A 26,036-nucleotide genomic window follows, 5' to 3' on the forward strand; every position below is an offset into this window, starting at 1 on the left:
CACAAGTCATTGATGTTAAAGTCTAATTGTCGAGTTGCAAGTCTTTTTACATTTTGTCAAGTCGAGTCTAAAGTCATCAAATTCATGACTCGAGTCTGACTCGAGTCCAAGTCATGTGACTCGAGTCCACACATCTGGTGTCTTCTAATAGCCTACATTAAAAGGATACATACATTTGCTTTTTTATAACACTGACTGACTCATTTTAATTGCCGGCAATTTTCTTGCGTACACATTACAGACTTACCTGGGTGGAAGAAAAAGTAGTTATCACCCATCGCGTTTCATTTAGATGAGCTCTCAAAGTTTTAGCTAGAGTGTGTTTCTAGTAATGACATACATGATCTCAATTAACTGAAGCAGTGATTTTCCAACTGTGGTATGAGTACTGCTAGTGGTTCACTGGCTCCATCGAGTGCGGCGCCAAAAAAAATCACTAGATTAAAGTAGTGTTTTATTTTCCAATGTTTAAACAGTGTTACTTACCAGATTGTGTGTAATGTTAGTGGCCGAAAATATTAGATATACTTGTTAAATCAATCAATCAATCAAAGTTTATTTATATAGCCCTAAATCCCGAGTGTCTCAAAGGGCTGCACAAGCCACGACATCCTCGGCTCAGATGCCACATCAGGGCAAGGAAAAACTCAACCCAAAGGGGTACAATGAGAAACCTTGGAGGGGACCACAGATGTGTGGAACCCTCTTCCCCCTGGGCGACCGGTGTAATGGACGTCGAGTGTATCGAGTTATTAGTGTGAGAGTCCAGTCCATAGTGGCGCCAGCAGGGGATCATCTTGAGTGGCGCAGAGACGTCATCAACTGATGCACAGATGAGTGGTCCACCCCGGGTCCCGACTCATCTGCGGTCACCTAATAACCTCTCCACGCAGGAGAGTGGGGCAGAGCAGAAAAGAAACGGCAGATCAACTGGTCTAAAAGGGGGGTCTATTTAAAGACTAGCGTATACAAATGAGTATAATTAATAAATAAATAAATAAATAAATAAAACCGTTGTCTTGTTTTTAATTAATACAACTACGCTACTGTATTTTTAATGTTGGTCATTGGGTGGTATTTTGAAAGCAAAGTGATTTCTGAGGTGCTACTTGATGAAAAATGTTTGAGAACCACTGAACTAAAGTAGCATATTTTGATTTGAGAATCAATATGAGAGTATAAAGATCTGGTATCGATATCCAAGTATCCGCACATCATTAGCAACTCCAGCACCAAAATGGCAGCTCCTGTTCATAGAATTTATACTCTATTGTAAGTATAAAAACTTACAATAGAGTATACAAAAGTTAGGGCTTCACGGTGGCAGAGGGGTTAATGCATCTGCCTCACAATACGAAGGTCCTGAGTAGTCTTGGGTTCAATCCCGGGCTCGGGATCTTTCTGTGTGGAGTTTGCATGTTCTCCCCGTGACTGCGTGGGTTCCCTCCGGGTACTCCGGCTTCCTCCCACCTCCAAAGACATGCACCTGGGGATAGGTTGATTGGCAACACTAAATTGGCCCTAGTGTGTGGATGTGCAGTGTGAATGTTGTCTGTCTATCTGTGTTGGCCCTGCGATGAGGTGGCGACTTGTCCAGGGTGTACCCCGCCTTCCGCCCGATTGTAGCTGAGATAGGCTCCAGCGCCCCCCGCGACCCCAAAAGGGAATAAGCGGTAGAAAATGGATGGATGGATGGATGTAAGTATAAAAAGTCTTCTAAGGCTAAAAGGAGGCAGATTACAAGTGAGAATTTCCTAAAACACCTGTGAATTATGAAGGCTATTGTAGCACCAAAATGTTAGCATTAGCTATCATTCATACCAGTACTAACAAGACTCAACATACATTCAATGCTGTTCTGGAAATGAACGGTCAGCAAAGTATGTAAGGCTAATTAGGTCATATAACAAGTGTGAATCACTACAATACATTTAAACCTTGAAGAAGCGAGTACAATGTACGTAGCAACAAAATGGCTGCTCTAGTTCGATCGTTAGCATTAGCCATCATACATAACTGTAATAACAAGACTCGATATACAATCAGTATTTAGCTTCTTTTAAAGTGTCTCTTTGCTACATTTGCACATATATCTAGAGGGTGCGAACTTTCAAATGTTATATCCCGCCCTTTTACAGATTTTAGGACGAGAGCGATTACGTAACGTACTTACCATGAATTGATTAACGTGTACCCCGACTTAAACAAGTTGAACAACTTATTCGGGTGTTACAATTTAGTGGTCAATTGTACGGAATATGTACTGTACTGTGCAATCTACTAATAAAAGTTTCAACCAATCAATCAAAACTCACGTAACACATGCACGTGCATTAGCTTTGAGTGTTGTTAGCTAATGACACCGATTTGGATAGTTAGCATTAGCTGTCATTGAATGTATATAGGCGAGGGCGGACCTACGTCACTTCCGCCTGCCAATCCCCTAGCAACCGGTCGCCATATTGAATTCGTTGAAAACAAACCAGCTCACAGCGAACACAGCATTGACAGAAAAGGCATTTAACGAGGTTTCACGGCATTTTTAACTGTTCTAAATGGCGTATGATTATGTAAATAGTCTTTCCAGTGAGGCTAGGTTAAGATACGAGTTAAAATGTTCTGTAGTTGGATTAAACGACTGCCCTTACCGCCTTCCAGCAGATGCGTGGACTGATAATCCTACACAATGGCCGGTGTTGTGCCGGAAAACGCACCCCTGCCATAATATGCACCCCCTGACGCGGGAGCGCGCTTACGTCACTCGGTTGCGTCACTCGTCTCGAAAAGTATATCTAAACTCGGCTGTTGGCTGAAATCGCCTCTTTTAAATCGCCTCTTTTAAATCGCCTCTTTCGGCATAAAAAAGTACATAAAGTGAAATAATCCAAGTTTTCTTTACTTGTGCTTTACTTGTGGATGAATTAAAAATTGTGAGCCTTTAATGATTTCGCCGTCATTCAAGTGGCTGAAATCGCCTCTTTCGGCATAATAAAGTACATAATGTGAAATTATCCTTACTTGTGGATGAATTCCAAATTGTGAGCCTTTAATGATTTTGCCGTCATTAGATCAGATAAGGCGAAAACAATAACCAATTAATATTGTAATATTTGCTGTCCCGAAAATGTAGTATTGTCTAATTGACAGCTATACTGTAAAGAATATGTACACCAAAGTAAACCTCTATATGTACTTTTTTAGAGACATCAAGGAGAACGAATGTTTGCTGCTTCATTCGACGTGGTGTCATGATCCAATACTCGTATTTTAAAAATATGACATTTTCTTTAACTTTAATTGGAGCTCATGGGTGGATGGATGAATAAATAAATGAATGCATCTGATATCTACCTTTGATTTGGTTTTAAGAAGTTTCAAATTGAACATTCACAAATAACGTTACCAAAAGTACCCGAAGTACCAGAGGCGGAGTTATGGGGGGGTGCATTACCCACCTGCCACAGAATGCACCCACCATCTATCTCTGGCTAGGAAGGTCCTAGAGACATGAAACTCACCCTGGTTACTCATCATAGCCCCCCGGGTATACACTGAAAACCATGTGATGATCGGACTACCAGAAGTGGAGTTATGGGGGGGTGCATTACCCACCTGCCACAGAATGCACCCCCCATCTATCTCTGGCTAGAAAGGTCCTAGAGACATGAAACTCACCCTGGTTACTCATCATAGCCCCCCAGGTATACACTGAAAACCATGTGATGATCGGATTACCAGAAGTGGAGTTATGGGGGCGTGCATTACCCACCTGCCACAGAATGCACCCCCTATCTATCTCTGGCTAGGAAGGTCCTAGAGACATGAAACTCACCCTGGTTACTCATCATAGCCCCCCGGGTATACACTGAAAACCATGTGATGATCGGACCTCCAGAGGTGGAGTTATTTGCATTTTCAGGCAGGATGTTCAGGCCAGCTGCCTGAGAATGCACCCCCTATGTTTTTCTTGGTATGTACAGTGTCCCCAGCCCTTGGTACATGGGACTTCTCTAACAAAGTTTACCTCACAATAGAGATAAAGTCCCTGTCACACCAAACATCATAAATACATCGGTATTATGATAATATAATCTGAAACCAGTCTTGTAATTAAATAGTTTTTTTCAGGTCAGAGGAGAAGAAATATAATTTATTATCAAACAAGGTATAATGCAATTTATTTTAATACAAACAAATAACAAAATCCACCAATAGTTAAATAATTTATATATACAATATTCAAAGTCAAACGTCAAATAAAGTGAACACAAAGACAATCAATCAATCAATCAATCAATCAATCAATCAATGTTTATTTATATAGCCCTAAATCACAAGTGTCTCAAAGGGCTGCACAAGCCACAACGACATCCTCGGTACAAAGCCCACATAAGGGCAAGGAAAAACTCACCCCAGTGGGACGTCGATGTGAATGACTATGAGAAACCTTGGAGAGGACCGCATATGTGGGTAACCCCCCCTCCCTCTAGGGGAGACCGAATACAATGGATGTCGAGTGGGTCTGACATAATATTGTGAGAGTCCTGTCCATAGTGGATCCAACATAATAGTAAGAGTCCAGTCCATAGTGGATCTAACATAATAGTAAGAGTCCAGTCCATAGTGGGGCCAGCAGGAGACCATCCCGAGCGGAGACGAGTCAGCAGCGCAGAGATGTTCCCAACCGATGCACAGGCGAGCGGTCCACCCCGGGTCCCGACTCTGGACAGCCAGCACTTCATCCATGGCCACCGGACCTGTGCCCCCCCCCCCCCCCCCTCCACAAGGGAGAGGGGAGCAGAGGAGAAAAGAAAAGAAACGGCAGATCAACTGGTCTAAAAAGGGGGTCTATTTAAAGGCTAGAGTATACAAATGAGTTTTAAGATGGGACTTAAATGCTTCTACTGAGGTAGCATCTCTAACTGTTACCGAGAGGGCATTCCATAGTACTGGAGCCCGAATAGAAAACGCTCTATAGCCCGCAGACTATCGCTGGCTAGTTCTAGCTTAACTGACTCAAAATAGAACACTTTTTTGTAATAAAATGTAACTCCTCATAAAAAACTATACATCTATAAACAGAGATATTATTATATATTGGGCAGAAGAGGATAACATAAATATAGTTTAATACTTCCAACACTCCATCCCTCATCATGAACACGCAGGGCACAGGTAATCCCCATTCACATCTGGCCTCAGGACACACTCGTGGTGAAACCACCTATCACAGATCTCACAGCAGATCTAAGGTGGGGGAGGAGGATGGAGGTGAGGAGGCAGATAAGTTGGGCCATTAAATGTATATAAATTCTGAATTTAAATAATTCATCATTATCACTGTTACAGCTCCATATCGAGACTTCACAGCCACAGAATCCACTTGCTCATACTACACATGAAATGGACTGAGACCTTTTTCCAGCTTCTGAATGAAATGAGGGAGTAGGTCATGGAAGAGTTCAGTAAACTGTTCCGTATTTGTTGGTTTCACTAACATTTGTAGGGCTTATTACAATTTTTTATTTTTTTACCTCTTTATCATTCAACCAATTTGTACACAAACACATTAAAACAGAAGGTACACTGTTTGAACTCATACGCATTATGCATTGTCACCAAAATACATTTTCCATTTTACTACAATAATGATGTTATCTACTCCCTGCTATTTCACAGCCTGACTGTATTGCACAGTGAAAACGTACCCATTGAGGGTTATCGCTCTCCTCCATCCCACAGCTGTGACAGACCTTGCTGAGATCATCTGTTCCGAAAAAGAGTATGCATCAATATTCACTCTCGAATTTCTTCAAATATCTTGCTGAAATTAAAATAAACTCCAGTAGTATTAGGCAGTCCTGATTATTTGATTTAATCTGTGCCATCAATATTTTTTATGGTTTAAAAATGTTAGTGGCAAACCTCATTTGAAATACGTCATCATTTACCGAGAAAAAAATCTGTTTTTAAATGTGTTAAAGTAAAGCAATATGTTAAGCAGTCAACCAATTTTCAAATTCTTCAAATCAAGACTGTCTTGTATTACCTGGAGCAGGGGTCCCCAAACTACGGCCCACGGGCCGGATCCGGTAATGCACCCCCCCATAACTCCACTTCTGGTAGTCCAATTTTCACATGGTTTTCAATGTATACTGCGGGGGCTATGATGAGTAACCAGGGTAAGTTTCATGTCTCTAGGACCTTCCTAGCCAGAGATAGATGGGGGGTGCATTCTGTGGCAGGTGGGTAATGCACCCCCCCATAACTCCACTTCTGGTAGTCCGATCATCACATGGTTTTCAGTGTATACCCGGGGGGCTATGATGAGTAACCAGGGTGAGTTTCATGTCTCTAGGACCTTTCTAGCCAGAGATAGATGGGGGGTGCATTCTGTGGCAGGTGGGTAATGCACCCCCCCATAACTCCACTTCTGATAGTCTGATCATCACATGGTTTTCAGTGTATACCCGGGGGGCTATGATGAGTAACCAGGGTGAGTTTCATGTCTCTAGGACCTTCCTAGCCAGAGATAGATGGGGGGTGCATTCTGTGGCAGGTGGGTAATGCACCCCCCCATAACTCCGCCTCTGGTACTTCGGGTACTTTTGGTATCGTTATTTGTGAATGTTCAATTTGAAACTTCTTAAAACCAAATCAAAGGTAGATATCAGATGCATTCATTTATTTATTCATCCATCCACCCATGAGCTCCAATTAAAGTTAAAGAAAATGTCATATTTTTAAAATACGAGTATTGGATCATGACACCACGTCGAATGAAGCAGCAAACATTCGTTCTCCTTGATGTCTCTAAAAAAGTACATATAGAGGTTTACTTTGGTGTACATATTCTTTACAGTATAGCTGTCAATTAGACAATACTACATTTTCGGGACAGCAAATATTCCAATATTAATTGGTTATTGTTTTCGCCTTATCTGATCTAATGACGGCGAAATCATTAAAGGCTCACAATTTGGAATCCATCCACAAGTAAGGATAATTTCACTTTATGTACTTTATTATGCCGAAAGAGGCGATTTCAGCCACTTGAATGACGGCGAAATCATTAAAGGCTCACAATTTTTAATTCATCCACAAGTAAAGCACAAGTAAAGAAAACTTGGATTATTTCACTTTATGTACTTTTTTATGCCGAAAGAGGCGATTTAAAAGAGGCGATTTCAGCCAACAGCCGAGTTCAGATATACTTTTCGAGACGAGTGACGCAACCGAGTGACGTAAGCGCGCTCCCGCGTCAGGGGGTGCATATTATGGCAGGGGTGCGTTTTCCGGCACAACACCTGTTATGGAATTTGGAAATCTTTATGTCTACCTCACAAGCGCACCAGGTCGGTTGTTAACTTCGGTTGTTATATAACGAATAAATCACATAAAAATTGTTAAATCACCCAAGGTATGTTGATAAATGATAATAAGGATGACACGGTGGCTACCAGTATCTGTATATTTATTATATCTGTAGAGAGCTCATTCAAATTCAGTTCAGTATTATGATTTATTATTTGCTGAATTACTGTTCCTTTTTTTAACTGAATTATTTATTTAAAATTACAGGCGTTTTCACTCATCAGGCTGGGTTGACTCTTCTCTCAGCAGCTCAGTCAACATGTTATTGATTGCAGCAGGCTCAATGTTTTCACACTCCATCCATCCATCCATTTTCTACCGCTTATTCCCTTTTGGGGTTGCGGGGGGCACTGGAGCCTATCTCAGCTACAATCGGGCGGAAGGCGGGGTACACCCTGGACAAGTCGCCACCTCATCGCAGGGCCAACACAGATAGACAGACAACATTCACACTCACATTCACACACTAGGGCCAATTTAGTGTTGCCAATCAACCTATCCCTCATTTGTCCTTTCCGTTAGATCACTGAAAGGTAGTCGTTTCCCACAGTGTTTCTTTGTACTTTTTGAGTTCTCTGCTGCCAATTCACGCTTTGAAGTTGTTAGTTGATGTCGCTCGTAACTGTCCATCCTATGGGATGCCTTCTTTCCACTCTGTGGCAGGTGAGGTAAGATGGATGGTGCATAATCAGGGTGCATGGGATTCTTTACAGGTCGTCCTGAGAGGGAAAAAATGAAAAAATATTGAGAGTGTTAAGATTGATCTGTGCTCTTACTCTGTGTAGTACTTGTTGTATAGGTTGGCTGTTATAGCGCATGTTCCCCACTTGGGGCGCTCTGGTGTTGTGTGTTATGTTCAAGAAGAAGAAGAATAATAAAGTCTCCTCGTGTGAGAGGACGTTGAACAGACTCGATGAAAGTGTCATTCATGTACAAGCAGAAAAGAACTCCAATAAGCTCAAACACCTTAACAGGTTATGGGCCCAGGAACCCCAGAGATTCCAGCCAACTCAAGCAAACAAGGCCAGGTAGCGTTGAGTCGACGCACGGACAGAGAAGCCAAGAAAGTTTGCAGGTGTGGACTTGAGCTAACAGAGGAAAACTGCTTGACCAAGGATAAAGGTATTGCAAACGTGAAGTATTACACGGAGCATAAAAGTGACTTTAGCCAATAAAGTAGCGTGTACCCTCGAAGAAGAAGTAACCGCGGTAAAGTTTGAGCTAATTAGCATAGCATAGCGCTAAAGTGCGGAGCTTAAACAAATATGGCGGCTCGTACTACTGGAGCAGTATCACCGCAACTGTACTTTGATGGATCCGAAAGCAAGTATGACCTTTGGGAAGCAAGATTTTTGGGACACTTACATATTTTAAAGTTGAAAGACACTGTTCTAAATGAACCAGTAGGAGAAGAGCAAGCAGCAGCGGACAGAATAAAGAATCCAGACTGCTATGCAGAGCTCATCAGGTTGATCGATGATAAAAGCTTGTCTTTAATAAGACATGATGCTGCATACGATGGCAGGAAAGCACTGAAAATACTGAGGGACCATTACTCAGGAAAAAGCAAGCCACGAATAATCAACCTGTACACGTCCTTGACAAAACTACGGAACGCAGACAGAGAGTCAACTACGGACTACATCATCAGAGCAGAAAACCTGATTACAGCACTTCGTGATGCCGGTGAGACTCTCAGTGATAGTCTGATCATAGCCATGATTTTTGGAGGCCTACCTGACTCTTACAAGCCATTAGCTGTACATGTAACGCAAAATGAAGACAATGTGACATTTACAGATTTCAAAAGAAGATTACGTATTTACGAAGAGTCAGAGAAAATTAGTACTGCTGAGCCAACAGACAATGTGATGAAAACGTTCACAAAACAGGATAGAAATATCCAGAAGAAGTACACCAGCAGCACTAAAAGTAGAAGTGAAGATGGAGATCTGACATGTTTTAAATGTGGATTAAAAGGACACAGAGCAAGAATGTGTATCCGAAAAGTGTGGTGCAACTTTTGTAAGAGCAACACACACCAAGAAACCATATGCAAAAAGAAAGATAAACGAGACAATGTCAGAAAGGTTACGGATGAACAATCCAATGATTACCTCTTCAAAGCGGCACAAGAAGAAAATGAGTCAGCACCCAAAATAAAGATGAAAGGCATTATGGTAAATGATGTAAATAACTTTACAAGCTTTGACAACACTTTTCAACCAGAGACTCATTCAGTGGAACTAGCTGATGGGACAAGATGCAGTGGAATGGCCCAAGGAAGAGGAACAGCAACGATACATCTAGTGGACAGCGATGGACGACAGCACAGGGCACAACTACGAAATGCTCTGTACATGCCCTCATATCCCCACAACATCTTTTCAGTGGCAAGAGCAGCTGACGGAGGAGCAACCATAACTTTCAAGAAAGGAGAGAGCCACATGATCACTAAAGATGGTAACAGATTTAACATAAACGAAAATGAGAAGCTATATTATCTACCAACTGTTGATGCAAATGAAGATCAGTGTAAAGTTTGTCATGACGTACAAACATAAATGATAAATGATAAATGGGTTGTACTTGTATAGCGCTTTTCTACCTTCAAGGTACTCAAAGCGCTTTGACACTACTTCCACATTTACCCATTCACACACTGATGGAGGGAGCTGCCATGCAAGGCGCTAACCAGCACCCATCAGGAGCAAGGGTGAAGTGTCTTGCTCAGGACACAACGGACATGACGAGGTTGGTACTAGGTGGGGATTGAACCAGGGACCCTCGGGTCGCGCACGGCCATTCTTCCACTGCGCCACGCCGTCCCATGGCACGAGATTCTAGGGCACTGCAACTATGATGATGTAATCAAACTCCAAACTGTGGTCAAAGGTATGGTAATTAAGGGAAATGTTGTTAAGCCAAATCAGATGTGTGAAATATGTACAAAAGGCAAGTTTACCCAAACGAGAAATAGGGAGCTAGATGCTAAAGCAAATAAACCCCTGGAGTTAATCCATACAGACCTAGCAGGGCCAATGAAAACTGAGAGCATAGAAGGACACAAATACGCACAATGTTTCACAGATGACTATTCAGGTGCTGTATTAGTATATTTTCTTAAGTCAAAAAGTGATGCAGTAGCTGCAACAGAAAAGTTCTTAGCAGATGTAGCACCCTATGGAGATGTGAAGTGTATACGTTCAGACAACGGCACTGAGTTTACAAACAGAGAGTTCCAAATGTTACTAACAAAGAACAAAATAAGACATGAGACGTCAGCGCCTTATTCGCCACACCAAAATGGCACAGCAGAGAGAGAATGGCGAACACTGTTTGACATGGCTAGATGCTTACTGATAGAAAGCAAACTACCAAACTATTTGTGGAACTATGCCATTCAAACAGCAGCTCATGTTAGACAAAGAAAACAGCATATGAGTTACTTACAGGAAAAGTACCAAATGTGTCACAAATGCAAAAGTTTGGGTCTACATGTTTTAGTTACAAACAAGAAAAAGGAAAACTAGACTCCAAAAGTGAGCAGGGCATTTTCATAGGATATGATAAAAACAGCCCAGCCTTCCTTGTATATTATCCAGAAATGGAAAAGGTCCAAAAGATCAGATTGGTGAGATTCGCAACCAAAACAAGTGTAGAGAGAGAGACACAAACTTTGGAGCCATACGCAGGACATGACATTGGAAATAGAGACAATGCAGTCTGTGACAGTGACCAGAAGGATGAGGACAGAGTTCAACCTGAAAACAAAACTGAGGATTTAAATGAGCAGGAAGATGTGGAACAGTCAGCGGCAAATGCCGAAACAGAAATCAGAAAGAATCCATTCAGGATAAAACAAAAGCCAGCTTATTTACAAGATTTTGAGACTGATGATTCATTGGACAGATTACAAACATGCGTTGATTTCTGTTATCGAGCAGTTTGTGACATTCCAGAAACTTATCAGAAAGCCGTGTTATCATCCAAGTCAATGCACTGGAAAAACGCCATGGATGAGGAGATGAACTCACTAGTGGAAAATGACACATTCCAGTTGACTGACTTACCACCAGGTAAGCGAGCTTTAAAAGCAAAGTGGGTTTATGCACTCAAAACAGACACAGATGGATCTAATAAATATAAGGCGAGATTTGTTGCCAAAGGATACGACCAGAAAGTAGGAACTGATTACGAAGAGACGTTTTCACCGACAGCTGACATGTTAAGTGTAAGAATTCTCATGCAGAAGGTGGCACAGGAGGACCTAATCTTACATCAGATGGACGTGAAGACCGCGTATCTGCACGCACCCATAGACTGTGAAATCTATTTAGAACAACCACAAGGATACGAGAAAAACTCTAACACTGGTGAAAAACTGGTATGTAAACTGAACAAATCATTGTATGGACTCAAACAGTCGGGCAGAAACTGGAATACAGTGTTACACACCCATTTATGTGAAAATGACTTTGTGCAAAATGAAGCAGATCATTGTGTGTACACAAGAGAAAAATATGGTCAAAAGGTAATACTTATTATTTGGGTAGATGAACTTATTTTAGCTGCTTCAAGTGAAAAATCAATGCAGGATGTAAAAAGAATGTTAACTCAGAGATTCAAAATGAAGGATTTGGGAATCCTAAAACATTTCTTAGGAATAGACTTTGAACAAACAAATGGACTAGTCAAAATGTCACAAGAGAGATATGTGAAAAGGGTTTTACAAAGGTTTGATATGGAAAATTGTAAACCAAGAGAGACTCCTTGTGAACCAAAACTTGATTACGCAGAAAATGCTGAAAAGTTGAAACAACCAAGACAGTACAGAGAAGCAGTGGGAAGTTTAATTTACTTATCAACATGCACTCGACCTGACATAAGCTTTGTTGTGAGTAAACTATCTCAACACTTTAATGAACCTACTATGGAACATTGGAATACAGTGAAACATGTATTCAGATACCTAAAAGGTACATCAGGACAAGGACTTGATGGCTGTCAATATGTTAAAACAAAAGTGTACGATGTTTACAAATTGGTTTAACACAGTGAGCTAATAGCGAGTGGGGGTGTTAAGATTGATCTGCGCTCTTACTCTGTGTAGTACTTGTTGTATAGGTTGGCTGTTATAGCGCATGTTCCCCACTTGGGGCGCTCTGGTGTTGTGTGTTATGTTCAAGAAGAAGAATAATAATAAAGTCTCCTCGTGTGAGAGGACGTTGAACAGACTCGATGAAAGTGTCATTCATGTACAAGCAGAAAAGAACTCCAATAAGCTCAAACACCTTAACAGAGAGATTTGAGGGCTACAACTACAAGTAATATTTGATTACAACAAAGGAGACTTGCAGACAGCATTTTACGACTGTCTTGAAAAGTTGATTAAATGGCAACATGAAAATTATAGGGTTTATTGGTTTTTAAAAACCCAACCGTTAAGTGCAAATTTAAATGAAACCGGTTTTCGAAAATAGCCTTTATACCGTATGTTATTGTTGTGCAACAACAACAACTTCAGCTGTCGAACGTTATTCAGTAAAAATTCAACGGGTTCAACATTAGCATGGACGGTATAGCCAAGTTGTGGTTAAGAAGGTGGATTTTTGTTCCTTATATTTACCAGAAACGAAGTGATCCGAACACACGACCCGGGATTTTGGGGGACTCCAGTGAGAACCGTCCTCGTTTTCCCGGTGTAAAGCTGCGAGCCATTTGTCTCGTCTCTGTGGGCTTTTAGCACGCTTTGGCAGAACAAAATACAACCTTTGTTTTCTCTGTTTCCAGTTGTGGTTTGCACAACCAAAAACAACACAGTTTTTTGGCATTTTGGAGGCAGAATGACGGGTTTAATCAGCGCAGGTCGACAGGTTAAAGAGTAATGGCGACGGTTTGTTTTCAACGCCAGTCAGGTTGCTATGGCTCGAAGAACCCGTATGTAGCTCAGTTGCCCGGATGTCGGCCCTGCCCTATTCTATCATAACAACATAACTGCAAATTGTTAGTTGCTTCGCTTCGACTGTTTTTTTGTGCTGTACTTCCAGCGTGCGTGTACGTGTTGACGAGACAGGGTGAGTGACCACGTAAACACCAATCATTTTATTCCGGCCGGTACTTTGCTTACACAAATTTAATATTTCTGAAAAATATAGACAGTTTTGAAATCAATATGTTCTGTTAAACCACAAACGGTGAAGTGAAGTGAATTACATGTATATAGCGCTTTTTCTCAAGTGACTCAAAGCGCTTTACATTGTGGAACCCAATATCTAAGTTACATTTAAACCAGTGTGGGTGGCACTGGGAGCAGCTGGGTAAAGTGTCTTGCCCAAGGACACAACGGCAGGGGATCGAACCCTCAAGTTGCTGGCACGGCCGCTCTACCAACCGAGCTTTACCGCCCCACGGTAACATTGGGTAGCCAATGTTGTTATATGTTTTGCTTAGAAAACTATTTAAGTGTCAGCAAGTTGCAAACAGCCCCTTTAAGTCATCAAGGCCCTGCGATGAGGCGGCGACTTGTCCAGGGTTACCCTGCCTTCCGCCCGAGCAGCTGGGATAGGCTCCAGCCCCCACGAAAGGGACAAGTGGGAGAAAAATTGATGTATGGATGGAACTTGAATATGTACAAAACAAAATACATGTTTCAGTTTTAGTCCAGTAACTCAGGAGGTGTACAACTAAAAATGTCTTTATTCCTCAAATTTTACATCAATGACCCGATTCCAACAAATATTTTCAATACTTGATATTGTAAAGTAAAAAAAAAAAGGTAAAACAAACTCTGCAGTGACTCCACTTGAATGTAGTGTTATTTGCTAAACAATGAAGGTTTTCTGTCCAAGTGCCTCGAGAGTTTCAATGGTATACTGTATATCGTTACTCTGTCAAAAACGTCACTTATTAATATAACATTGTCAGTTTATTTAAAGAAAGTAAGTGTGAACCATCAATATACCACCGCAAAACTCCTCTTTCTCATCTCTTAAAGCATTCATAGGAGACAGACCTGAAAATGCAGCAAGTCTTTCTGTGCAAAAACAAGAAAAATAGAACAATCTGGGGCAAATTTACACAGGACATCAGATGTGGCTAAATATTCTCTTACTTTTTCAAAGAAAATATGAGTGCTAAACTAGGATCTTTAGATTTGTCAAAAATAAACCACAATTAGGGTACGAAAATAGCTTTTTCTTTTTCTCCCCCCCCCGCTCCACGGAGGCCTCTAATAACAAAAATGTAAGCTTGACGTCAAAACTGCACGCTATCGTTGGGACGATGAGAGAGACAGGATGCAGGGAATGTGTGGTGAGAGACGAGCCACTGATGGAGGACAGTACAAAACGGATATGATTAAATGAGGTATTGCACAGATTAATACAAAAAGAAGAAGCATAAAGGCAACAAAAATATACAGCAAATTGATAGAACATTTACATTTTTGTAATTTCAAATTAAAGATTTAAGTGTCATAATTATCTAAAAACATGACTAGTCATCCCACTCGTCCTCGTCTTCAAAGTCCTCATCGTCTTCATCATCCTCGTCCTCATCTGTGAAAAAGAAGTGTATCAGAATCCTGTGGAGTTGTGCTGATTTCCCAGAGTTCATTACCTGATGAGTGAATGGCCTTGCTCCTCTTCTGCATCACCTCCATCAGAGCGCCCACAATGCCGGCCGAGGGCGCCATGGACGACGGAGGCGAGTCATTATCGTCCCTCTGAAGAGAAGGAAGGTTAGAGGCCATTTTGCAGTTTGGTGAAGTGAAAAACTCACAACTTTAAGTTGGATTCCTTGTCGGATTTGATCCAGGAGCGCGTCTCGTCCAACGTTGGAGACGGGCCGCTCTTTCTGCTCCATCTTCTTCAGCTGGGTGCCTTCCCGGATCTGACTCAGCAAGGCCGACTTGCCCCCGCTGTCGCCTCCGTTAGCCTCCATGGACATGCCAGGTGGAGGTGGTCCAGGAGGTGGCGGCGGAGGAGGCGGCGGTGCTCCGGTGCCGAATGGAATGGACGTCGTCATGGGAGGTGGTGGGGGAGGTGGCGCGAGGGTGGAGGAGTGGGCTGGCGGCGGGGGCGGCGGCAGGAAGCCCCGGCTTGGCGGAGGTGGCGGGGGAGAGATCATGCCCGGCCGGGACGGAGGCGGGGGCGGCGGCGCAGAGAAGGGGGCTCTGGAGGGTGGAGGGGGCGGCGGAGCGCCTCTGCCGCGGGCGGGCGGCGGGGGCGGAGGGGCCGAGGTGTGGTGTGGGGGAGGGGGCGGCGGTCCACCTCTGGATGGAGGGGGTGGGGGAGCTGAGGAGAAAAAAAGTCCCATTAACCGACATTATGAAGGCAAAATGTAAGTAAACAAAATGTTTTTTATCAGTACTAAAGTAAATAAGATCTGTTTCTCTCTACTCCCTTTTAGACATGTTGAATTGTGCAAATGTAATCATGTGACGTTCCTTCATGGAACTTGTTGGTCAGAAACAAATAAACCATACCAGTACTATTATTATCACGCACTAACTTTTAGGGGTGTGACATTTGCTGGCAGAGAAACAGCAGCTGACACCAAGATGAAGCACACCAAACACCCACAAAAACTCCCAGCTTGGGTGACTAACAAACTGGAACAATTTGTAAACTGCAGGTAAAGTACAGTGCATTTCACACCTGTGCTACAATCTAATTGGCATGTGTGCACACTTGGGAATAAAACCACCATCATTTCCATTTTAAGTTTGCGCTAACTACACAAGTCATCCAAGATGAAGTGGCCGGTGAACTTTACCTTGTCTCCTTAGCTCATTTTTTACAGCTTCCACCCCTCCTTTCTTCTCGATGAATTCATAGATAACCTTGGAGGTTTCTTTGTCTTTAAGTTGCGCCTCGGAGATGCCGCACATGTCGAAGAGGTTCTTCAGTTCGGGGTCCAAGTTATTTAACTGTCAGCAGAAATCCAAGCATCACAGTATTATGATGAGCTTATGTGACATTGGTGGCTTGTTTATAAACAGAGCGATGATGCCCCCTAGCGGTGATGGGTGGCATTGGAAGCTATTGCAAGCGGTTAAAATTGGATGGACGGATGATTATAGTTTGCTCCCTTTTTTCTCTCTCCTTTCTCTTGTAATCCATTTATTTATGTAATTTATGTAGAGTATTGTTACATTTGAGTTGATGGTAATGGTGACAACAGAGGTAAATCTTATTATTCTTTATTAATATGCTTTTAATTATAATGTAATAACGATCATTGTCATTACTGCATTAATTACTATTAAAAATTAAATTCATTTGTTTATGGTGTTTGTCATACTATATTATATATTGTATCTGCTGACGACTTGTCCAGGGTGTACCCTGCCTTCCGCCTTGGAACGTGCTTTATCAGTATCATGCTTCAAAAAGCTGTGCACTACAAAACGTCCTCGTTGTGGCCATTTATCCTGACTTCCTCATTTTGATTAAAAAAAAAAAAAGCTATTTTTTGAGATAGCTAAAAAAAAAAATCATTGTTTTCTTGTTCATATACTTTTCAGTTTTCTTTTAGCCAGACATCTATACAATATACAAATTGTTTTATTTATTTTATTTTTCAGTATTAAATGGTTCAAGTCAGTCAAAACATGTTTATAGTTATAAGTATTTTTTTATTTTTTATTTTGGGTAAGTTGATGCACTTTATATATTTTCTGTTCCAGGCTAAACATTGTCCATAAAGTTATTCTTTGTTGTAAGTTGACATATATATTTTCCTTTTTTCTTGTTTTATTTTCTTTAATGTTAAAAGGAATACAAGGTAATGCACAGGTGCATATTGTAAATATACGCATGAGCGTATATTTCAAGTGCATAAGGTCAACTTCTAACATTGACATAAGTAATAATTCTACGTTAATGTTTAGTCCACATCCTGCATGTACAAATTTCTATGTAGATGTATACTGTCAGGCTTTTATTTATTGATATAGCAATTTTTTCTTTCCTTTATCTTTAATATAGTTTTTTTTTTCCATTTCTTTTAATATGACTTCCTGCCATTCTTCAGTCCCACCTAGGTTTTGCGGGATTGTATTTTGATTGTTGTGATTTCAGCAACATGTTAAGTGTTTTATGTCACTCAAATGATTGTAAAGTGTGGAAATATTAAGAAATGCATTTATACTTTATTATTACTGTAAATTATTTGATATTTTGTTCAACGAACATTTATCCTTGCACTTGTACCTTCATTTTTCTCCATTTCCAGTTGGTGACGCAGGTATTCTTTTGTCGGCTTCAGCCAGAAAGAAGCAAGGAAAGAAAAATGTATAGTTTCTGTGTCCTTTACAAGACCAGATCTTTGTCGGTCCTCACTTCTACTGGCATTTTCACACATGTGACTGTAGTACAACTGTGATTTTTTACTGTCTCGCCTTTATTTTGAAGGCTACTGGCTTCCGAATAACAGCTACACCAAGTGTTACGGCGATGTTTGACCTGAAGGTTTGCTGTTAATGAAACAGATGCCAGCTACTTTAGCTGTAGGCTAGAACGGCAGTTGGCGTGTGCGTTTGAGTGCTGCACACAGACAAATACTGTGTAAACTGGCGTCATCACAACATCGGAGGGTCTGATTCTTTTCTCTCACTATTAGAAAAGTGTAACATGTTAAAGACAAGAAGTGAAAAAAACAATCAGTAATCGATGTTACATTAAATAAACTGCTTCCTCCTACTCCTTTTTAGACATGTTGAACTATGCAAATGTGGCGTATCAATGTAATTTAAGACTAAATTCACCATTAACCTAAACAATTTCTTAATATATGCTCATTTTGGACTAAAAGACAAGAAACAATTAATTTGAATGACATCACCCACTGAGCTTTTTAAACTAAATCTGAATCTTTTTCGTGCTTGTCCTCCATAATCTCATACTCGCCGGGCAGTGCAATCACAGAGGATGCAATGTTGGAACAGGCCCAAGGATTACGCAGAACACAGGTCCTCCTCCCACCCCCCAAAAAAATCTTCTTGTATAACCGCACTGACGATGACTGTGGTTTTGCAGTGAAGATTAATTTGTGAGCCGAGGGTTAACTTCAGAAAAGTGTGAGTCTGATTGACACGGAAATCTTGATTCCATTCCAAATGAATACTTTGTTTCACTTACGTCAAAGCCTGTGTTTGGATCCCAGCCTACGTGTCCAATGTGTCTGTGACAGAGCAGAAAAACGAGTAAGCAGGTGATGTGTTCACTTAAAATGCTAGAACTCACTGAAAGTTGCTGGGTGTGCCGATGTCTGCCTTGGTCAGCCTCTTCTTTTTGCCTCTGACTTTCTTCTCCCGCTTGGGGAAGGTGGAGTGCATTAAGTTGTTCACCTGGGTATTACTATGGAAACGCTGAATGTTGCTGATCTCTGGGTTTTTGATGTCCACAGTGGCCATGGGCAGCGAGGGACCTGTGGGGGGGATCATTACAAATTAAATCTAAAGGACATGCTGTTTACTTTAACATACATTGGTACCTCACTTTTCCATATTTTGCTTTGGTTTTCATATACTGTCTTGGATATCATACAGAAACAAACATTGACTGTCCTTTTTACCACGGAATCAAGTAACCAAACATTGTGATTCAGTCTGTGCTTTTTTTTTTTTTTTTTTTTTTTTATAAATTAAGTGCTACTGCAAAAACAATGCACCATGAGACCAAGAAGGAAATAAACACTACTGAATTCAAGAAATAACTCAACAAAGTACAAAAGGGGCTTCAATAAAGGTAAATTTGATGGCAAATGTTCATTTATCAATTATTTTCTGCATGTAAAACTATGATTATTCTCCACAAAATGTGTTTTGTAAAATTTTTGGGTGCCAGATGAATTGGATTTGTATTATTTCCTATGGTAAAAATGGCTTTGTTTTCGTAGGATTCAAGCTTTGTTGGATCTTTTGTAACAGATTACAAAAGGAGAACTGAAGTACCACTGTAAGTAATTTAGGGAAGCCAAAAACAGGTGAGAAATAGCCTATTAGTGCACTTGTGGTAAACATATTTGATGTAAAAGTTGTACCGTGTTTTCCGGACTATAAGCCACTACTTTTTTCCCAAGCTTTGAACCCTACTCCTACACCTAAATTATGGAATGGATTAATCAAAGAAATCAAACAATGTACTAAAATGATTTACTTCAGGAAATTTTTCAAACTCAAAATGTTTACAAAGTACAAAGAATAAGACTTCTGGTCAACATATTGAACCTAACTAAAAAATAAGAACATCTTAGTCATCTCATAAAGGATGAATAAAGTCATCAATTACTTTTCTGTTTTGTTTGATCAGTCGTTTTACTGCTATGTTACAAGCACCGTTTGAAAACAATTAAGGTATGTAAATAATCATTTACAAAATCATTCTATGTAAATATCTCATTTCCCAACATACCAGTATATATCTGCGGCTTATAGGTCGATGCAGCTAATATATGAACAAATCATTTTTCTACTTTCAGACCGGAAGAATACGGTAAATCAGCAACAAGTGGATTCCTGTAGCGATCCCAAAGGTGGCACATACCTTTCACACTCTTGCTAAAAGGACTTTTAATTGTTTTGCTGGGTAAAGGCGAAGCGGATCGACTGCGTCTCCTCCCCACGTTGTCCCAAATCCCCCCGCCATCTCTATCCCGACATCGGCTGCCTTCCAGCAGCATATCGCCGATAAAACTGCGAGCTCGCACTTGGGAGTAAACCGAGAGTCGACGGGCAGCGGATGCGTCGCTCTGGGAGAGATTGGAGTAAAGTTCATCTTGAGGGAGAACCAGGCAGTGCAAGGACGACAAGCAGCTCGCAGGGCCTAAGCCTCCTCCTCCAGTTGAAGCTCCGCCGCCGCCTTCGCATGTCAGGTCTTCGGAGGGAGCGGAGAGGAAAGTGGTGCAGAACATCATCGCAGCTGGAGAACGCTCACTCAACACACAAATGAGGAATGGCTTCAGGTGGAGAAAGAATCCACATGCTTCTGTCTTCTCTGTCCAGGAGACCCTACCCAAGCAGGTCCACGTAGGAATGAAGCCAAAGTGTGGTGGACTTGGATTTAGCCCTTAAGACCCTCCTCAGACATCTGGATAAGAGTGGATGCTGTCTGAGCTGAGAGGGTACACTCCCTGCCGCGTCTGTCCTTATAAAACACACTTTTTCCCTTTCCACAGCTAAGATCATGACGCTTGGATTGTCTCCATGCTCCCATTTCTCCACCCACTTCCACTGGTTAGCTCCTCCTTTTTCTCCATCAAACCACACACACACTGCCACTTTAATCCTGTCATATTATTGCAGGATTTAGCTCTGGATTTTATGTAAACTCCATGCATGCCTAATCCAAGATTAAACCTTTGCTCATGAAAACAGTTACAAAAACTCTAAATTAATTTGTCAAGTTAAGGGACAGGAAAGAGTGCACAACATACCATTTGGAGGCTCGCGTCTCTTCTCTGTGAACACAGACAAACCAAATGGTTACAACTTCAGCTTGGCGAGAAAGTGTGAGAGAGCGCCAGAAGGCAGAGGAAGGAAGCCTCTGTGAAAAGTTACATCCATTAGAAAGTGTGGGAAGAGTCCAGGTGAAGAGAAGCGAAATATTCTGGGCTATTAGGCAATGAAAAGAATGTTGTGAGTTCTCCAAAGGGGACAGAAGAGAAGATCCCAAAGCAGAGAGTTTTAAACGAGAGATCCAAGAAGAACATTTGTGCATTTCAGATATTGTATTATGTGACTTACTGAGCCTATAGTGCCCCCTTTAGGACACTGGGCCTTTTACAACTGCTTTTACCCGCTGAATCATTGCAGACTGACAATGGTGATGAATGCATCCAACAATAAACAAATTTTGCAAAAACCAAACTAATTTTTCCACAAGAAAAAATGTAAATCCAACTAATCTGTTCCAGACACACATAAATATTAACACATTTGATATAGAATAACTATCGTTTTTTTATGCAGAAAACAATGCATAGAACATATGACGAATTAACTCAATCTGAACTGGAACTTTTGGAATTTTGTATATCATTCACAATCCTTAAGTAAGACAAGACCACGTGTCTTTTTTAATGCATTCTAACTTGTAGTATACGGCAAGTACGAGGTGGCTAACAAAAAAACTAATGACAGTACTCTATTGCACCTACAAAGCCCTGTAAAACTTCCAAAAACCGCCAACAATACTCCATTTACATGTCGTCACCTGCATATTAACAAAGTATTGGTGATATTGTTTTTACAAGTGTTAACACCTAATAACTACTTTTTGCGGGGCCGTGATCACAGAGAGTTCGCTATCTTATGCAGCTATTGACATATTGAGCGGTGAGCTGCTGCATCGCCTCGGAGTTGGTGAAAGTTATTTGTAGATTATAAATCATGCCTCTCACTTGTATACTTGTATAGTAGGAGGCTGTGGGCATACACCGAGTAGTTGGTTAAATTTGACATTTAACTTAGACCTGGAGATGGCAAGACAGACACGAAAAGATGCTTGCTTGCTTCCATCTTTTTTTTTTTAAACCTGCGTGAGGATTATGATAAATTCTTTATCTAAACGGTAAAATATAAAAATCTAATCAATCTGCATAGTAATGAGAGCAGTATGAAGTTATTATTGTAGCAAAATTATTTACAAACGTGTATCTCAATTTGTGCGTGTGTAATCCAATTCACGTGCATGTTAAACCAGTCAGAAACAACATACAGCTAAGGTGCGTGACGCCAAGACCCGTCTTACGTTGTTTCTGATTGGTTTAAATTGCGTAGTGTTTTAAATTGCGTAGTGTTTTCCAGAGTTAGTTGGTTATTTCGATCAATCAATCAGAGTATCTCAAACAACGGCAAACTGCGAAAACCGAAGTTTATTATTATGAAAATAATTGGAGTAGTGAATGAGGAATATAAGCATGACAAATGTCAAGGGTGCCGTGTTGCGTGTGAAAGGGTTAAATTTGCCCGTCTGTCCCGCTCAAATCGTGAAACTTGGCAGCTCTGAGCAAGTGTTAAGAGTGTGGCCTATCGTTGTTGACTTCAACGCAGAATAACTTGATCAGTGGCTGCAAGGCGCCGATTAGTGGTGAGTATAACACAAAGACCAGGGGGAGTTACAGACGTACAACCCTTTTTACACGTTCAAATCGCTGTACAGACAGCTCGAAATATCCAATAACCAATAATAACCAATAAGCCACTGTGCCTATTTAACCAACCACAGAAGACACTCACAATTTAAACCAATTAGAAACAACGTAAGGCGGGTCTTGGCGTCTCTCTTTCACACACCTCAGCTGTAAGTTGTTTCTTATTGGTTTAAGCTGTGTGGTGTCTTCCGTGGTTGGTTAAATGTAGGCACACCTCAGATACGCACACGCAGATTGTGTTACATGCACGCAATTCTGAATGCGCACGCACAAGTTGTATTACACGCTTACGAATCTGGATGCGCACGCTCAAATCTTACATGGCATAAGTGTGGCAAAAGTCATGTGTAATTAGACAGCCTATCGAGGGTTCTTTCTGATTAGGCACAGACAGACAACTTAAAGCCACACGTACACGGATCTGATTACACGCACTCTGATATACAGACACACAAATTAGTACACACGCACACAAATTGGATTACAAGCGCACAGATTAAGATAAACATTTGCAAATAATTTTTCTACAATAATACTTCCATAGAGGTTTTATTATGTTCGTAGTTTGTATTTCTTGTTCAGCACTTCGCAATATTAGTACTTGCTGGATCTGCTTATCACTCAGCTTTTAAAACTTGTAGCTCATCCTACGTATATTCAAGTATAAAAAATATAAGGTTCTGGATCATCATTTGTTCCAATGTAGTAAACGTCTCTGATGAAGTCTGCCATGATTAGTGGTAGTTGTTATTGTTGAAGGAAATAAACGCTGTAATGCATCTGTGAAATTAATCTGCATCTGTATGCCTAAAATAAGCAAAATACCTAAATATTACATGTTATTATGAATGTGCCTGTTACATTACATATATACTTACAGTGTGTATATAAAATGGTGATGGAGGTTTTTGGATGTTTGTTTGGAGCGCATTATAGGCGGAATAGCGCAAAAACCATTACCTCCATTGTTAGCTCACTTTTGCAAGTGATTATTTACTGTACTAGTAAGAATGCATAAAAAAGAAAGTTATATGTGTTTTTCGAGCAGCTTATCGAGCAGTTCGGTGTCCAGCCGTTACTTTCCCGTGCCTTGACCAACTGTTTTGGCTTGGAACACTCGAGAAGAACGTGGCGGGCTTTATTCCGCCACGGAGGTTATGTTTTCGCAAGGGTTTGTTTGTCTGTTTGTTAGCAACATAACTTAAAAAGTTACGAACAGAATTTAAGAAAAAAACAATTCCTCTATCTGATACAAAGTGAAACACACTTTACTTCCCACTTTCTCTTTCGCTCCACACCCCCACATTGCGGACTCGCGTGCAAAGGATTCTGGGAGTTGTCGTTTATTTTCAGACCCGCCAAAGTAAAATATCTAGAAAAAAACTACACACCAAGTTTTCGTATGTTAACATCACACGTCACGGCAATATGAAGCAGATTTTGAAACCGTAATACTGCGGTATCTACAAAACCGTTACACCTCTATTTGATATTGTTACACTACTGATAGCACTCACCATAAATATATTATATCCTTACAGTTAATACATGTGATCGGTATCAGCCGAACTCACTCATGGATGACAAATCTATAATCTAAATAAACAAAAGGCACACAAATGAGTCCGAGCTTTACTTCCTGTCACTCACACACACTGGCGACCTGGCAATAGGCTGGAAAATAAGTATCTCAAGGTTGTTGGCACACAAAACAGGAAGTTATGATAATCTTAAGATAATGGCGATCAATAGAGCAGAGTCAACAAAGACCTGCTAAGCAGCTAATAAAAATCCAACAGGGATTCATTTAGGTTTATTCTCACTCTGATTTGTGTCTAAAAAAAAGCCTTAAAAAAAGCTTGTTTTAAACAGGGTCACTACTTTTCCATGCTCTACTGTAAATTTGTCTGATTTCTCAAATAATTATTTTTTTTGTAATTTCACACCTAAATGTGAAGTCCCAGTGTCCACGCACACACTCTAATGTGACCATCGGTCATACGCCGTGTGCCTCCTGTACACAGGGGGGCGCTTATTTTCTTTTTAGCGCACATTAATGTACTGCTTTTACGGTTGACCTATGACGTCACACCAGGCATCTTCGGCTCCTTAAAAGTAATCAGCCTAGCTCTGTTGTACCTGATGTATGCTGTAATATCGGCACATATTCCAAATATTTGCCTTTAATGGCTATGCTGATGTTGAATAGCAAGAATCAATCAAGAAATTATCGTAGATTGCGCCACAAACATGACGCTACTACCAATAAGGCCTCGGAGCGGACGTAGGTCTGAACAAAGAAAGACTGGCAAGATAGAGATTTTTCTAAGCTATTTTCGGACAGCGAATTATGGAAACAAAACTTAAGAATGTCTCGGACTTCATTCATAATGCTCTGTGGATTGATGGAAGGAGTTTTAAAGGGGAACTGCACTTTTTGGGGGGAATTTTGCATATCGTTCACAATCATTATGAAAGAAAGACATGACGACAATTTTTTTTAATGCATTCTAAATATTAAATACAAACGCTCTACAATAAACTTCCAAGGAGCAAGGAAGCGAGGAAACAGACCACTCAATGATATAAACATGGGGAGACACAGAAGTGATTATGGCGCCGCTATAAATATATAATTTGTCTGTTAGCGCTTATAATAAAAATATCACCAATACTTGGTTAATATTCAAGTCACGAAATGTAAATGGAGTATTGTTAGCGCTTTTTGAATGGTTATTTATTGGATTTTATGGGAGAAATTGATGAGCTCCCATTGGCTCCGCTATAAGTGGACTTTTATTTACGTTTATTTAATATTTAGAATGCATTAAAAAAAATCCATCCGTCGTCATGTCTTGTTTAATGATTGTGAACGATACGCAAAATTCTAAAAAAGTGCAGTTACGCTTCAAATCCGGAGGCCGATAATGTTCCAGATGAAGGTGGATATTGTTTTGGACTAGCTTGCCAGTTGTGTGGAACAAAGAGTTATGTGTACGGTTTGTGTATGCTTTATTTGTCTTGTAATATACCCGCTTCTCTTCCATCTCAATTGTATCGTTCAGGAGTCCAAATTAAGCCGACAATCTCCATTTCCTTAGCTATCTTCTTAAATAAATTGTACTTCTTTTTTCTCCTATCGATGTACCGTACTTCAAAATGTTCTGTTCTTTTTATTTGTGAGGCAAATAAACAGTCTCCTCTTCATTACAATTGTTGCTATGTTTTTACTGAATGGTATCTGCTTCCGAGTTGTATCCCGCGCGTTGAGACTGGTGCATGCGCGATACGAAGGGTCCCCTCTGGCCACACACACCCACTCTATGGTTTTTAATCGCATAATCCAGGTGTGTTAATTTGACTTTTCAAAACATGAACACAATCGAATTAAGGTGTTTCAATGGGTTGCAGGATGCTTATTTAGAGCTGAACTGAAACCCAGGCCACACTTGGCACACCCTAACAGCAGATGCAATGTACTAGTGGCAACATGATTATAAAAC

At 40.8% G+C, this 26,036-nt stretch overlaps 1 protein-coding gene across 2 annotated transcripts in view; it reads right to left on the reverse strand.

Moving 5' to 3' along the window:
* Positions 1 to 14,055: 14,055 nt before the first annotated feature.
* Positions 14,056 to 26,036, reverse strand: part of LOC133606610 (actin nucleation-promoting factor WASL-like) — a 32,959-nt gene continuing 20,978 nt past the window's right edge. The window contains exons 5-11 of one of the 2 annotated variants that reach the window (XM_061960719.2): positions 20,815 to 20,838; positions 18,624 to 18,807; positions 18,519 to 18,561; positions 16,153 to 16,306; positions 15,157 to 15,671; positions 14,995 to 15,100; positions 14,056 to 14,933 (exon numbers count right to left, since the gene is read on the reverse strand). In XM_061960719.2, the coding sequence (XP_061816703.1) occupies positions 14,872 to 14,933; positions 14,995 to 15,100; positions 15,157 to 15,671; positions 16,153 to 16,306; positions 18,519 to 18,561; positions 18,624 to 18,807; positions 20,815 to 20,838 (1,088 nt within the window). In that variant the 3' untranslated portion in view covers positions 14,056 to 14,871. Of the gene's footprint in view, positions 14,934 to 14,994; positions 15,101 to 15,156; positions 15,672 to 16,152; positions 16,307 to 18,518; positions 18,562 to 18,623; positions 18,808 to 19,925; positions 20,783 to 20,814; positions 20,839 to 26,036 lie in introns of those variants that run through there. The other variant, XM_061960720.2, reaches the window with a different exon arrangement.

Source organism: Nerophis lumbriciformis, linkage group LG05 (assembly GCF_033978685.3).
Source record: "Nerophis lumbriciformis linkage group LG05, RoL_Nlum_v2.1, whole genome shotgun sequence".
NCBI lineage: Eukaryota > Metazoa > Chordata > Actinopteri > Syngnathiformes > Syngnathidae > Nerophis > Nerophis lumbriciformis.